We start from the raw sequence: 15,045 nt of genomic DNA on the forward strand, positions 1-15,045 counted from the left end.
CGGGAAAACCCCACGTGGTCGCCAGTGACATCCCGGCCCCGGCTAGTCCAGCACCGATGACCGGCCTCGTTGGAAGACACTCGAATCGCTTGGTTTTCCCATCTAATGTGGATTCACACTGAAACTGATCCACGGAAAACCTGTCACGTGATTTTATGCCGCACTGCAGGTCATTTTTATAAAGAGAAGACAATAGAAAAACAGGCATTTTGGCCAGCAGTAATCCTATGGCTATAATCGTGCCAGAACATCTCTTAAGATGTTTCTACAAGGAAGCTACCTGTAGGCGGCAGTAGAGAGAGAACGAATTTTCAATCCTCCAGGAGGAGAGCTAATTTGCATACTTTTTTTCCCAAGTGGCACTGCCTGTAAGATTCCCTACACCAGCAAAATCTCCACAAGGAGAATAAGTCTCTGCGAGGATGATGGGAGTGCGGTGTTGATTCTCCGAGATCACCCGCAATAAGATTGTCTCATTTGCATACTAGTTCCTCTCCTTTTCATCTTCTCTAATATGAATAAATGTTCTGCATGGTGGCAACTCGACTCATTAGCGAGACATATGGCTAAAATCACGTTCACAAAAAAGTTGCCTAATTAAAAATCTGCACTGACACGTTTTTATTTTCAGATTTCCTTATTATTCCGCCTTTCCATCATTATGGCGGCGGCCATCTTGCTCAGGGTTCTGCAGGAGTCACCCGGATACAACGAAACTAAGTCAGAATAGGATTGACTTCTGTGGGAGTGTGTAGTGAGCATGCTCTGCAGGGAGAGGGGGGAGAACTAATTTAAAGAAGCTTTATTGACAGGAACAACTAAACATTAGCATTGCCAAAGCAAGTGGAGAGCAGTAAGTGAGGGATGGGGGTGAGGGACTGAGGCTGAAGATTTGGGGGAGATGGATACATCCGGGGTCGGGGGTATAGAAGTCTATCACACTCCTCTTCGGCATATTGTGCTGCTGTGGCCGCTGTATTCTTCTCTTCCTTGTCCATGGAGCAGAAGTCCAGACAGAGATCAGAAAGTCTCCTGAAATGAGCAGTAAGAAGTGGGCCTCTCCGCGGGGTTGTAGTTGGCTCTGTGCCATCCTGATTCCATAGCCAAGTGGTGTATGACAGCTCTGGATCTAGCGATCCCTGGGGGGAAGTGGTAGTACTTCCAGATATGGAGCCAGCTTGTAGCCCCTGGTATAGCGTCAGCTTTTAGGATGTTCCTATGTTGTTCCTCCTGTCACTGGACTTCGGCTTTTGTGAGGCGGTGTTGGGTTTAGATGGGTTGTCCCTCCAGACTGGTTTGTTTAACGCTCTCTGGTGCTGCAAGGCTTTGTGATGGTATGAGGCAGATAGCGCCCTCTTGTGGATTGTAAGGTGTGAAGGGAATCTGCCCAGCTAAGCCCTACAAGAGCTATCTGAGGAGCTTCACCCATCTCTCCTTGCTCCATGACTACCGTTGTGTAGCGCCCCCTCCTCTGGGAAATGTGGAGAACAATTGCTGGAGTTTTAGGAGAGGAATGTCCCGTTCTAGTCTGATGTAGGCTTCCAGCAGTTCCGCAGTCCTCGGTCGTCTTTACCAGATTTTTTGTTTCATAGTGCGCCAAATGTTTCCTATTAGTGGACGGTCTGGACTGCAGGCAGTCGGATCTATCGGTGGACGGTCTGGACTGCAGCCAACCGGTTCTATCGGTGGACGGTCTGGACTGCAGCCAGCCGGTTCTATTTGTGGACGGCCTGGACTGCAGCCAGCCGGTTCTATTGGTGGACGGTCTGGACTGCAGCCAGCCAGTTCTATTGGTGGACGGTCTGGACTGCAGGCAGCCGGTTCTATTGGTGGACGGTCTGGACTGCAGCCAGCCGGTTCTATTGGTGGATGGTCTGGCCTACAGCAGCCGGTTCTATTGGTGGTTGGTCTGGACTACAGGTGGCCGGTTCTATTGGTGGACGGTCTGGACTGCAGGCAGCCGGTTCTATTGGTGGACTGTCTGGACTGCAGGCGGCCGGTTCTATTGGTGGACAGTCTGGACTGCAGGCGGACGGTTCTATTGGTGGACAGTCTGGACTGCAGGCGGCCGGTTCTATTGGTGTACGGTCTGGACTGCAGCCAGCCGGTTCTATTGGTGGTTGGTCTGCCCTACAGCAGCCGGTTTTATTGGTGGTTGGTCTGGCCTACAGCAGCCGTTTCTATTGGTGGTTGGTCTGGACTACAGATGGCCGGTTCTATTGGTGGACGGTCTGGACTGCAGGCAGCCGGTTCTATTGGTGGATGGTCTGGACTGCAGCCAGCCAGTTCTATTGGTGGATGGTCTGGCCTACAGGCGGCCGGCTCTATTAGTGGTTGGTCTGGACTGCAGCCAGCCGGTTCTATTGGTGGATGGTCTGACCTACTGGTGGCCGGTTCTTTTGGTGGTTGGTCTGGACTGCAGGTGGCCGGTTCTATTGGTGCATGGTCTGGACTGCAGGTGGCCAGTTCTATTGGTGCACGGTCTGGACTGCAGGTGGCCAGTTCTATTGGTGGACGGCCTGGACTGTAGGCGACCGCTTCTATTGGTGCTCGGTCTGGACGGCAGGTGGCCGGTTCTATTGGTGGACGGCCTAGACTGTGGGCGGCCGGTTCTATTGGTGGACGGTCTAGACTGCAGGTGGCCGGTTCTATTGGTGGAAAGTCTGGACTGTAGGTGGCCGGTTCTATTGGTAAACCATCTGGACTCCAGGCAGCCGGTTCTATTGGTGAATGGTCTAGACTGCAGGCGGACGGTTCCATTGGTGGACGGTCTGGACTGCAGGCGGGCCGGGTGTATTGGTGGACGGTCTGGACTGCAGGCGGGCCGGGTGTACTGGTGGACGGTCTGGCCTGCAGGCAGACGGGTGTACTGGTGGACGGTCTGGCCTGCAGGTGGCCAGTTCTATTGGTGGACGGTCTGGCCTGTAGGTGGCTGGTTCTATTGGTGAACGGTCTGGACTGCAGGCGAACAGTTCTATTGGTAGATGGTCTGGACTGCAGGCAGCCGGTTCTATTGGTGGACAGTCTGGCCTGCAGGCGTCCGGTTCTATTGGTGGACAGTCTGGCCTGCAGGCGTCCGGTTCTATTGGTGGACAGTCTGGCCTGCAGGCGGCCGGTTCTATTGGTGGACAGTCTGGCCTGCAGGCAGCCGGTTCTATTGGTGGACAGTCTGGCCTGCAGGCAGCCGGTTCTATTGGTGGACAGTCCGGCCTGTAGGTGGCTGGTTCTATTGGTGGACAGTCTGGACTGCAGGCGAACGGTTCTATTGGTGGACGGTCTGGACTGCAGACGGCCAGTTCTATTGGTGGACGGTCTGGACTGCAGGCAGCCGGTTCTATTGGTGGATGGTCTGGACTGCAGCCAGCCAGTTCTATTGGTGGATGGTCTGGCCTACAGGCGGCCGGCTCTATTAGTGGTTGGTCTGGACTGCAGGCAGCTGGTTCTATTGGTGGAAGTCTGGACTGCAGACAGACGGTTCTATTGGTAGACGGCCTGGACTGCAGGCGGATGGTTCTATTGGTGGACAGTCTGGACTGCAGGCGGACGGTTCTATTGGTGGACAGTCTGGACTGCAGGCGGCCGGTTCTATTGGTGGACAGTCTGGACTGCAGGCGGACGGTTCTTTTGGTGGACCGTCTGGACTGCAGGCGGCCGGTTCTATTGGTGTACGGTCTGGACTGCAGCCAGCCGGTTCTATTGGTGGATGGTCTGGCCTACAGCAGCCGGTTCTATTGGTGGTTGGTCTGGACTACAGGTGGCCGGTTCTATTGGTGGACGGTCTGGACTGCAGGCAGACGGTTCTATTGGTGGACTGTCTGGACTGCTGCCAGCCAGTTCTATTGGTGGATGGTCTGGCCTACAGGCGGCCGGCTTTATTGGTGGTTGGTCTGGACTGCAGCCAGCCGGTTCTATTGGTGGATGGTCTGGCCTACTGGTGGCCGGTTCTTTTGGTGGTTGGTCTGGACTGCAGGTGGCCGGTTCTATTGGTGCACGGTCTGGACTGCAGGTGGCCGGTTCTATTGGTGGACGGCCTGGACTGTAGGCGACCGGTTCTATTGGTGCTCGGTCTGGACTGCAGGTGGCCGGTTCTATTGGTGGACGGCCTAGACTGTGGGCGGCCGGTTCTATTGGTGGACGGTCTAGACTGCAGGTGGCCGGTTCTATTGGTGGAAAGTCTGGACTGTAGGTGGCCGGTTCTATTGGTAAACCATCTGGACTCCAGGCAGCTGGTTCTATTGGTGAATGGTCTAGACTGCAGGTGGACGGTTCCATTGGTGGACGGTCTGGACTGCAGGCGGGCCAGGTGTACTGGTGGACGGTCTGGCCTGCAGGCAGACGGGTGTACTGGTGGACGGTCTGGCCTGCAGGTGGCCAGTTCTATTGGTGGACGGTCTGGCCTGTAGGTGGCTGGTTCTATTGGTGGACAGTCTGGACTGCAGGCGAACAGTTCTATTGGTAGACGGTCTGGACTGCAGGCGGACAGTTCTATTGGTGGACAGTCTGGCCTGCAGGCGGCCGGTTCTTCTGGTGGACAGTCCGGCCTGTAGGTGGCTGGTTCTATTGGTGGACAGTCTGGACTGCAGGCGAACGGCTCTATTGGTGGACGGTCTGGACTGCAGACGGCCAGTTCTATTGGCGGACGGTCTGGACTGCAGGCGGCTGGTTCTATTGGTGGAAGTCTGGACTGCAGACGGACGGTTCTATTGGTAGACGGCCTGGACTGCAGGCGGACGGTTCTATTGGTGGACAGACTGGACTGCAGGCTGACGGTTCTATTGGTGGACAGTCTGGACTGCAGGCGGCCGGTTCTATTGGTGGACAGTCTGGACTGCAGGCAGACGGTTCTATTGGTGGACAGTCTGGACTGCAGGCGACCGGTTCTATTGGTGGAAGGTCTGGACTGCAGGCGGCCGGTTCTATTGGTGGACGGTCTGGACTGCAGGCGGCCGGTTCTATTGGTGGACGGTCTGGACTGCAGGTGGCCGGTTCTATTGGTGGATGGTCTGGACTGCAGGTGGCCGGTTCTATTGGTGGACGGTCTGGACTGCAGGTGGGCAGTTCTATTGGTGGACGGTCTGGACTGCAGGCGGCCGGTTCACCCCCGGACTCTTCTGTGAAGACATGCTGCTGTGATGGATGCAGTATGTGGTTTAGCATTGTCTTGAGAAAATATGCAAGGCCTTCCCTGAAAGAGACGTCTGGATGGAGTGTATGTTCTTCTACAACCTCTATATGCTGCTCAGCATTTATAGTGCCCCTTAAGATGTGTAAGCTGCCCGTGCCATTGGCACTAATGCCCCCCCCCCCCCCATTTTGCAATAGAAGGGGACGGGGTGGAGCTCTACCCCCTCCCCCTTCCATTGCAAACAGCCGGAGGGGAGGAGAGAGGCAGAGAGCTGATGAGGGGGAGAGAAGGGGGAAGACAGCTCAGATGGTAGCGTATGTCGGCTGGCCGTGGAAACGGCGGCCAAAATATGCTTGTGTAAATAAGCCCTAAAAGTGATCAAAAAATCCATATGTAACCCAAAAATAGTATCGGTAAAATCTACAGCTCGTCATGCAAATAGCAAGAGCTCACAAAATTACGTCCGTGCAAAAGTAAAACAAGTTCTGGGATTTTACATGCAGCAATGCAGAAAAAAAATGTTTTTTTTCATTCTCCCAAAGTTGAAAAACCTTAAAAAATATATATACCATTTTGGCACTGAAATCGTACGACTCGCCGAAACCACGAATGAGGACATTTGTGCTGCATGATTACTGCTGTAAGTAAAATCCAAAACAGCGGCAGAATGTATGCCATAAAATAATTAGTAACGCAATACAATTCTATGAACGCAAAGATAGTACCAATAAAACCTCAGCTCGCCGCGCAAAAAACAAGCAACAGAACAATCATTAGGGCGGAGATGAAACCCCCCCCAAAAATCGTCACGTCCAAACTAGGCCGTGACACTAAGGGGTTAAGTGTCCCCCACTGTAATTCACAGCGCTTGTTTTTGTCCAGCTCACCCGGCGAGCGCCTGTTTCTGCCTGTTTCCTCCCGTAATGTATTAGGCTTTGTACATCATTTGGCAGCCGATTATTGAAAAGAACGGAAATAAACGTAGATCATCGAAACAAGAGCAGAACTCAGCGTGCTGCAGCGCCACCCAGTGGCTGCTCCTGGAAACTCAAAGCGGGAACTTTTTAAGAAAAAAACTTTTGTAGGAAACCTCTCCAAAAATATAGCCAGTTTCAGCGTAATGCCAGGCGGCAGCAGCGAGGGGCGTCCTGGGGCTCAGGGCAAACTATTGTCCGGGTCGTCTTTGTCCATCCTGAATACAAAAACTGCGATAAGCCACTCACTGGCGGGTTTGCTTTTTTTCCACTACAGTCGGCTGTTAATTCCATGCACATGTAGCCGAGCCGGTCGGGTCCATTTCAGAAATCTATTACCAGCATTAGCATTTTTATTTTCTCAGCGGGGAAGCTTTTTTTTCACAGCCGGTTGAGCTGCTGTCTGCTTTTTATAGAATAAATTGCCATAAATTTAGTTAGTAGCTGCGCATAATAACGGTATAACTCACAGGCTTCACTCGGGAAGTTGACAGGACTCTTGTGTGCCAGTGTGAGCGCACGCGTTTCGGGATATCCATATTATGTTTACTGCCCGCCTCACATTATATATCACCGGAGAGGAATGGGAACATGCTGGCAGCCAGTTAAGAGCAGAAAAGCGTAAATCGGTGGTTTCCAACCTGTGGCTCTTAAGCAGCTGGGAACTATAACTCCCAGCATGCCTTGATAGCCGCAGGTTGCGTTTGTGTTCGCTGTAAAGCTAGCTTGATCGGTTATTGCTCAGCTTTCCCAGAAGTCAACCCCTTCACTGCTACCAGACCATGAAGATTTGCTTCACTTCCTTCTGCAGCGGTGACCCACTAGTGCCTCTTGTTGGCTGCAGGAGGTCATTGCTGCAGCAGGAAGTAGAGAATGGCAGGGGATCAGGCTCAGTCCAAACGGGAGCGATGGGGAATCCGGTGTGGTGAGTCTAATTTATTTTACAATACCCCTGGCATCTATGTATTTTTTTTTTCAACAACCGCTTTAAGCCCCGCCCTGTTCCACCCATAGGAACTCCCCTTTTTTAAAGGCAAAATATCATTAATCCCTCACCTTTAATATATGATTTGCAGAACAGTCCTGCAAAAATTGAGACTGTTGGCAAATAGGTTAAATTTAACGACTACATATGGTATAGAGGAAAAGTGAAAAACTGGTCATTGCCTTGAAAATTAAGGGCTTAAAGGGGTATTTACAGTGACACCATCAAAGGTCCTGCATCCTTGTGCAGATTACGGGTAGACTACATACCCCCTGTGCCCTCAGTTGCTATGGAATACTAACGGAGACCTAGCCAGACAGCAGCCGTGTGCGTACAGGACCTGTGATAATGCCACTCACCGTCATGTGATCAGGGGCAGAGCATGTAAGTCACTCACAAACCCACTCACTTACTCACGCACGGACGGACAGGTCATCATTAGTAGTTTGACAGCCCTGGGCCAGGCCTTGTTGGGGTACCACTTTGCAGGTTGCAGTGATAAATCAGTGGTGTGGATCTGCATTTCCAGAGGTTAGACCCCACTAACCATACTAACCATATGACATGCCATCACTTTACATGATAGGAATAGCCCTTTAAATACCCGACTTTACAGGGCAGTGACCCCTGAGCTGATAGGTCTCATCTTTTCTTGCAGTGCTGACTACGACTACCAATTGACCCTTCGCACTGACCTGTACACAGATCGGCACACCCAATGGTATTACTTCCGGGTAAAGAACACAAGGGCTGGCATACCTTACCGATTTACCATCATTAATTTCATGAAACCCACAAGTCTCTACAACCACGGGATGCGCCCCCTCATGTACTCCGAGATCGATGCCAACACCCAACGCATCGGTTGGAAGAGGATCGGGGATGAGATCAAGTATTACAAGAACAACTCTAGTAGAGCAGGACAATCTTATTACTCCCTCTCTTGGACCTTCAGGTTCCCACACAGTGGAGACACCTGTTACTTTGCCCAGTGTTACCCCTATACATACTCTAACCTCCAAGATTACTTGGCCGGGATAGCCAATGACCCAGAGCGGTCCAAATATTGTAAGATCCGGGTGCTGTGCCACTCCTTGGCTGGTAACATTGTCTATGTGTTGACTATCACCAACCCCTCTCTGACCATGAAGGAACCCAAGAAGAAGAAAAAAGCTGTGATACTGACGGCCCGGGTCCACCCAGGTGAGACCAACAGCTCCTGGATGATGAAAGGTTTCTTGGACTACATATTAAGCTCAAGGAGCGATGCCCAGCTGCTAAGGGACACCTTCGTCTTCAAGGTAGTGCCCATGTTAAACCCAGATGGGGTAATTGTGGGGAACTACCGCTGCTCGCTTGCTGGACGAGATCTTAACCGCAATTATAAGTCCCGGCTGAAGAACTCCTTCCCATCTATATGGTTCACCCGTAACATGATCAGACGGTAAGAGTGGTGGCTCGCCTGTCTGATATCTCTCTCTGTCTTGGGGTGCATTCACACGGTCAGGTTCCTTGTGAGGTTTGTGCATTGCCAGACACTCTGAAATAGACCATCCAAGTTATTTCCAGCGGGTCTATTTACTTGCGCAATGTTTCCCTTGCAGCGATGTGATGTTTCCGATGGGTGCGCATGTACATGTGAGTGCGATGCAATCCTTAATTGAGTACACCGTACTCACAGCCAGCAGCGCCATTTCACAAGCGTCCTGGTTTATCAGACAGGTATCGCGCTCGCCCGTGTGAATGCACCCCAGCGCATATCTATATTTCTAAGGTTCTCTTCTGCAGTCATCTGGCTATTGCTGGCATAGTTCAGGGCTGTAAACCGCAAATCCGGATGACCGGGATGAGCGTCCTCTTGGTGCCCCTGATTGATTTGATAAGCGTGTAGGGAAGGGAGCAGATATTAACCTAAAGTGGAAATACTAAGGCCAGGATAACGCAGGACAGCAGGTGCATCTTTGGAAAATAACCCAGATTGTACTGAATGGCTCTGAAATGACATCTCCATCAAAGACTAACTAGTCGATGAGCCGGGCCAGAAGAGTAACTGTGCAGAGTCAGCGGAGAGCTGAGTGAGGACCCCTATAGACACCGTCACGGCTGTCATCGGCATCTGTGGACTGTCAGGAGGTGACCATAAACAGCTGAGTGAGCATTATAGGCCGTACAGACAAGCTATTAGGCATCGGTCTTATATCGGGGTTCTAGGTCTCCCCAGCAGACAGCTCTTATATGTTAGTGAGCAGGATTGTTAATCCGCAGTGCACAGAGCTGGAGCTTCCCAACCGTACACTCTCTTACCGCTCACACCCTACGGTGCCATCACATGGGCACTAGCGGCCGCCACTAAGGCTTGTCATATACCCATAATTGCCAGGCTACATCTGGACATGCTGCTTCAGCTTGGCAAGTAACGGTAAATCGCAAGCATTAGTGGTGGTGAGTAATATTTGTGTAATAGCACTCTAAAAAAGGCCTATGTAACCGCTAGAATCACCTACAGTCAATAAGCAATGCTAACCATGACAGGGCTGAAGCAATACCGCCATGTCATGTAATATTACGGAGAATAAATAATACTACCAACAGGCAAAATAATACCACCATATAGAGTCCAAACCATGCTGGCTTATATATAATACCACCATATAAAGCCTAAATAATACCAGTATACGGCATTCAAACAATATTCTGATATATAAATACTATAGTAATACAGAGCTCAAATAATACTGCATATGGAGTAAAAATAATGCCGCCATGCACATTTCAAATATCACTATATACAGAGGAGAAATAAGACTATCCCATAAGTAATACCAACATATTGTTCCTAAATACTACCACCATACAGTGCTCATGTAGTTCTACATACATAGGGCATATAACACTATCATATAAATAATACCACCCTACAGATGCGGAATAATACTATGATATACATATAATACCGCCATATATAACCTAAATAATACCAGAGCTCAGATGTATGCAGAGGATGAATAATACACCTGGACATGCAGCATCTGCTTAGCGGTAAATTACCAGCTTTAGCGGCGGTCGCTAATGCTTGTGTAACGGCACCCTGAGGTCTAAAATCACCTACTAATTAGTCAGTGACCGACGTGATCCATGATGCATCGCTGAAATAATAGCACCATAAAATGGCCAAATAATATAATGAATTGATGCTCAATAGCATCATTCAAATAATACCGCCATACAGCGCTCAGACACTACAGGCTTATGATCCCCCCGATGTTAGACCCTTGTAACTCTGTTTAATGATACTCAGATACAAAATTTTGATATCAATGGAAACCGAAACTCAAAAAGGTTCATTTAGCAAAAACGTTGACCATGAAACTGTCCTCGTTGCCCAAAGCAACCAATCACAACGCAGCTTGACTTTCTTAAGCCTTCGAGGTAAATTTAGTGCTGCGCTGTGATTGGTTGCTATGGGCGACAGGACGTCCTACTGGTAGACGGCTATCAGACTAAATGGCTGCCAACGAAGACAGCAGAGCGTTTTGTGCCCTTGATTTTCACGCCCATCAGTCTGTTATTAGCGTCATTCTTTAACACCGTTTGGTGAACTCCCCCCCCCCACCCCAACAGGCGCACAATTTTTTAAGTCATGCTCCCAGTTTTTAAGGAAAAAGGTTGCATGCGTAATTGAAAGCCATCCGTCTGTCCACCAGTAAGCGTGGAAATGGGGGAGAGTGCGGCAGAACGAGCAGAGAATTGGACATCCCCCACCATGATCTCCGGCATCCCAGAAGCCATTGCGTCAGTTGTGATACCTACAGCGTGTGCGGCAGGAACTTGACTACAGGCTTCATGCGTGTCCAGTGACAAAGGACGGTCAAACTGATCACCTCTGATGGGGGAAACATTTTTGCTGATGTGTAACAAAACTTTTTGAGTTTCTGTTTCCATTGATATCCAATTTATGTGTCCGAGTGTCATTAAATGGGAGTCATGAGGGTCCCACATCTGAAATCATTTATAATAACCCTGTACTACACACAGAGGACAAATGTTACCAAAATACAGCATTCAAATAATACGATCTATGTAATACCGCCATGTATAGTCTAAATAATACCAGAATGCAGAGATTCAATGCTTATTTATACATAGGACAAATGATGCCACCATGCAGAGCTCAAATAATAGTACATACAGAGGATAGGCAATACTGCCCTATATTTAACACCCCGCCTATGTGATACCATCATATAAAGCTAACATAATACGACATTCAGAGGACAAATAATACTACCATACAGCATTCATATAATGCTATGATATATAATACTGCCATATATAGCCTTAATAATACCAGAATACAGAGCTTAAATAATGCTACACACCGAAGACAAATAATACCAACATATAGTTTAAGTATGACCCGTATAAATATTACCGCCATATAGAGCCTAAAAAATACCACCTAAAAGAGTTCAAATAATGCTACCTACAGAGGACTGATAATACTATCATATAAATAATACCATCACACAGAGCTCAAAAGAGAACAGAGAATACCATCAGAGCCCAAACAGCATAAAACAGCGCTGACATAACTCCACCACAAAGTGCTCACATACTACTACTGCACAAGAGCAAATACTACCACCAAGTAAAGATTAACTAATATTACCACACAGAGGTAAAGACTGTAGTAGACATGAGCTTGTGAATTCTTCAGTGTGGACTGTTTAACCGGACAGGGTCACTGGGTACCCTCGTATACCCCTGGCTTCTCTATGTCTGCAGCAGGCAGTGCACTATATGGCATCACTACCTGCAATCCACTCTAGCAGTCACTTTGTTATTTACTTTCCATCCCTGCACATATCAGACGATGGCAGACACATTCTTTTATTTCCAAGCCTGTATGCATACGATGAAAGATAATAATCATTATTACAATAATAATAAAACCCGCCAACAACAATAAGACTTCATCTCTACTTGCGTATCTTCTACTTAAACCGCCTAAATCCGTCATTGTACAGATGATTACTTGTAATGGTCGGTCTGGAGCTGTCAGTCATAGACGAGTCAGCTCCGGGTTTATCACAGCACAGCTTATTTTATCCGATAATGCCTACAAAAGAGAGAAAAAAAACTATTGTCTGCATCAAAAATACATAAAGAATGTACATTTTGTCTGCCCAGGGTTCTATGTTGTGTCCATGTGCCCTCTAGTGCTCAGTTTAATTACTGTCACTTATGTGCAAGTAAACTGATGTGCAAGTAAACTGAGTGCAGTGTACCCCTATATAAAAGAATAAAACTGCTATAAAACTGTCCTCTATGTACAAAAATATAACTACTATAATACTGCCCCCTATGTACAAGAATATAACTACTATAATACTGCCCCCTATGTACAAGAATATAACTACTATAATACTGCCCCCTATGCACAAGAATATAACTACTATAATACTGCCCCCTATGTACAAGAATATAACTACTATAATACTGCCCCCTATGTACAAGAATATAACTACTATAATACTGCCCCCTATGTACAAGAATATAACTACTATAATACTGCCCTATGTACAAGAATATAACTACTATAATACTGCCTCCTATGTACAAGAATATACCAACTATAATACTGCCCCCTATGTACAAGAATATAACTACTATAATACTGCCCCCTATGTACAAGGATATAACTACTATAATACTGCCCCCTATGTACAGGAATATAACTACTATAATACTGCTCCCTATGTACAAGAATATAACTACTATAATACTGCCTCCTATGTACAAGAATATAACTACTATAATACTGCTCCCTATGTACAAGAATATAACTACTATAATACTGCCCCTATGTACAAGAATATAACTACTATAATACTGCCTGCTATGTACAAGAATATAACTACTATAATACTGCCCCTATGTACAAGAATATAACTACTATAATACTGCCCCCTATGCACAAGAATATAACTACTATAATACTGCCCCCTATGTACAAGAATATAACTACTATAATACTGTCCCCTATGTACAAGAATATAACTACTATAATACTGCCTCCTATGTACAAGAATATAACTACTATAATACTGCCCCCTATGTACAAGAATATAACCAATACTGCCCCCTATGTACAAGAATATAACTACTATAATACTGCCCCCTATGTACAAGAATATAACTACTGTAATACTGTCTCCTATGTACAAGAATATAACTACTATAATACTGCCCCCTATGTACAAGAATATAACTACTATAATACTGCCCCCTATGTACAAGAATATAACCACTATAATACTGCCCCTATGTACAAGAATATAACTACTGTAATACGGCCTCCTATGTACAAGAATATAACTACTATAATACTGCCCCTATGTGCAAGAATATAACTACTATAATACTGCCCCCTATGTACAAGTATATAACTACTATAATACTGCTCATATGTACAAGAATATAACTACTATAATACTGCCACCTATGTACAAGAATATAACTACTATAATACTGCCCCCTATGTACAGGAATATAACCACTATAATACTGCCCCTATGTACAAGAATATAACTACTGTAATACTGCCCCCTATGTACAAGACTATAACGACTATAATACTGCCTCCTATGTACAAGAATATAACTACTATAATACTGCCCCCTATGTACAAGAATATAACTACTATAATACTGCCTCCTATGTACAAGAATATAACTACTATAATACTGCCTCCTATGTACAAGAATATAACTACTATAATACTGCCCCCTATGTACAAGAATATAACTACTATTATACTGCCTCCTATGTACAAGGATATAACTACTATAATACTGCCTCCTATGTACAAGAATATAACTACTATAATACTACCTCCTATGTACAAGAATATAACTACTATAATACTGCCTCCTATGTACAAGAATATAACTACTATAATACTGTCCCCTATGTACAAGAATATAACTACTATAATACTGCTCCCTATGTACAAGAATATAACTACTATAATACTGCTCCCTATGTACAAGAATATAACTACTATAATACTGCCTACTATGTACAAGAATATAACTACTATAATACTGCCTCATATATACAAGAATATAACTACTATAATACTGCTCCTATGTACAAGAATATAACTACTATAATACTGCCCCCTATGTACAAGAATATAACTACTATAATACTGCCCCCTATGTACAAGAATATAACTACTATAATACTGCCCCCTATGTACAAGATTATAACTACTATAATACTGCCTCCTATGTACAAGAATATAACTACTATAATGCTGCCCCCTATGTATAAGAATATAACTACTATAATACTGCCATCTATGTACAAGAATATAACTACTATAATACTGCCATCTATGTACAAGAATATAACTACTATAATACTGCTCCTATGTACAAGAATATAACTACTATAATACTGCCTCTATGTACAAGAATATAACTACTATAATACTGCCCCTATGTACAAGAATATAACTACTATAATACTGACCCCTATGTACAAGGATATAACTACTATAATACTGCCCACTATGTACAAGAATATAACTACTATAATACTGCCCCTATATACAAGAATATAACTACTATAATACTGCCCCTATGTACAAGAATATAACTGCTATAATACTGCCATCTCTGTACAAGAATATAACTACTATAATACTGCCCCCTATGTACAAGAATATAACTACTATAATACTGCCCCCTATGTACAAGAATACAACTACTATAATACTGCCCCCTATGTACAAGAATACAACTACTATAATACTGCCCCCTATGTACAAGAATATAACTACTATAATACTGCCTCCTATGTACAAGAATATAACTACTATAATACTGTCCCTTATGTACAAGAATATAACTACTATAATACTGCTCCCTATGTACAAGAATATAACTACTATA

At 46.1% G+C, this 15,045-nt stretch overlaps 1 protein-coding gene across 4 annotated transcripts in view; it reads left to right on the forward strand.

The window, feature by feature from the left end:
• Window positions 1–15,045, forward strand: part of LOC136610961 (cytosolic carboxypeptidase 2-like) — a 120,427-nt gene that overhangs the window by 62,424 nt on the left and 42,958 nt on the right. For all 4 annotated transcript variants that reach the window (XR_010790202.1, XM_066590173.1, XM_066590174.1 and 1 more), the window contains exon 7: window positions 7,743–8,528. Coding sequence is in view for 3 of the 4 variants with exons in the window: in XM_066590173.1 (XP_066446270.1) it covers window positions 7,743–8,528 (786 nt within the window). In the remaining variant the exon portion in view is untranslated. The remainder of the gene's footprint in view (window positions 1–7,742; window positions 8,529–15,045) is intronic.

Source organism: Eleutherodactylus coqui, chromosome 2 (assembly GCF_035609145.1).
Source record: "Eleutherodactylus coqui strain aEleCoq1 chromosome 2, aEleCoq1.hap1, whole genome shotgun sequence".
In the NCBI taxonomy this organism is placed as follows: domain Eukaryota; kingdom Metazoa; phylum Chordata; class Amphibia; order Anura; family Eleutherodactylidae; genus Eleutherodactylus; species Eleutherodactylus coqui.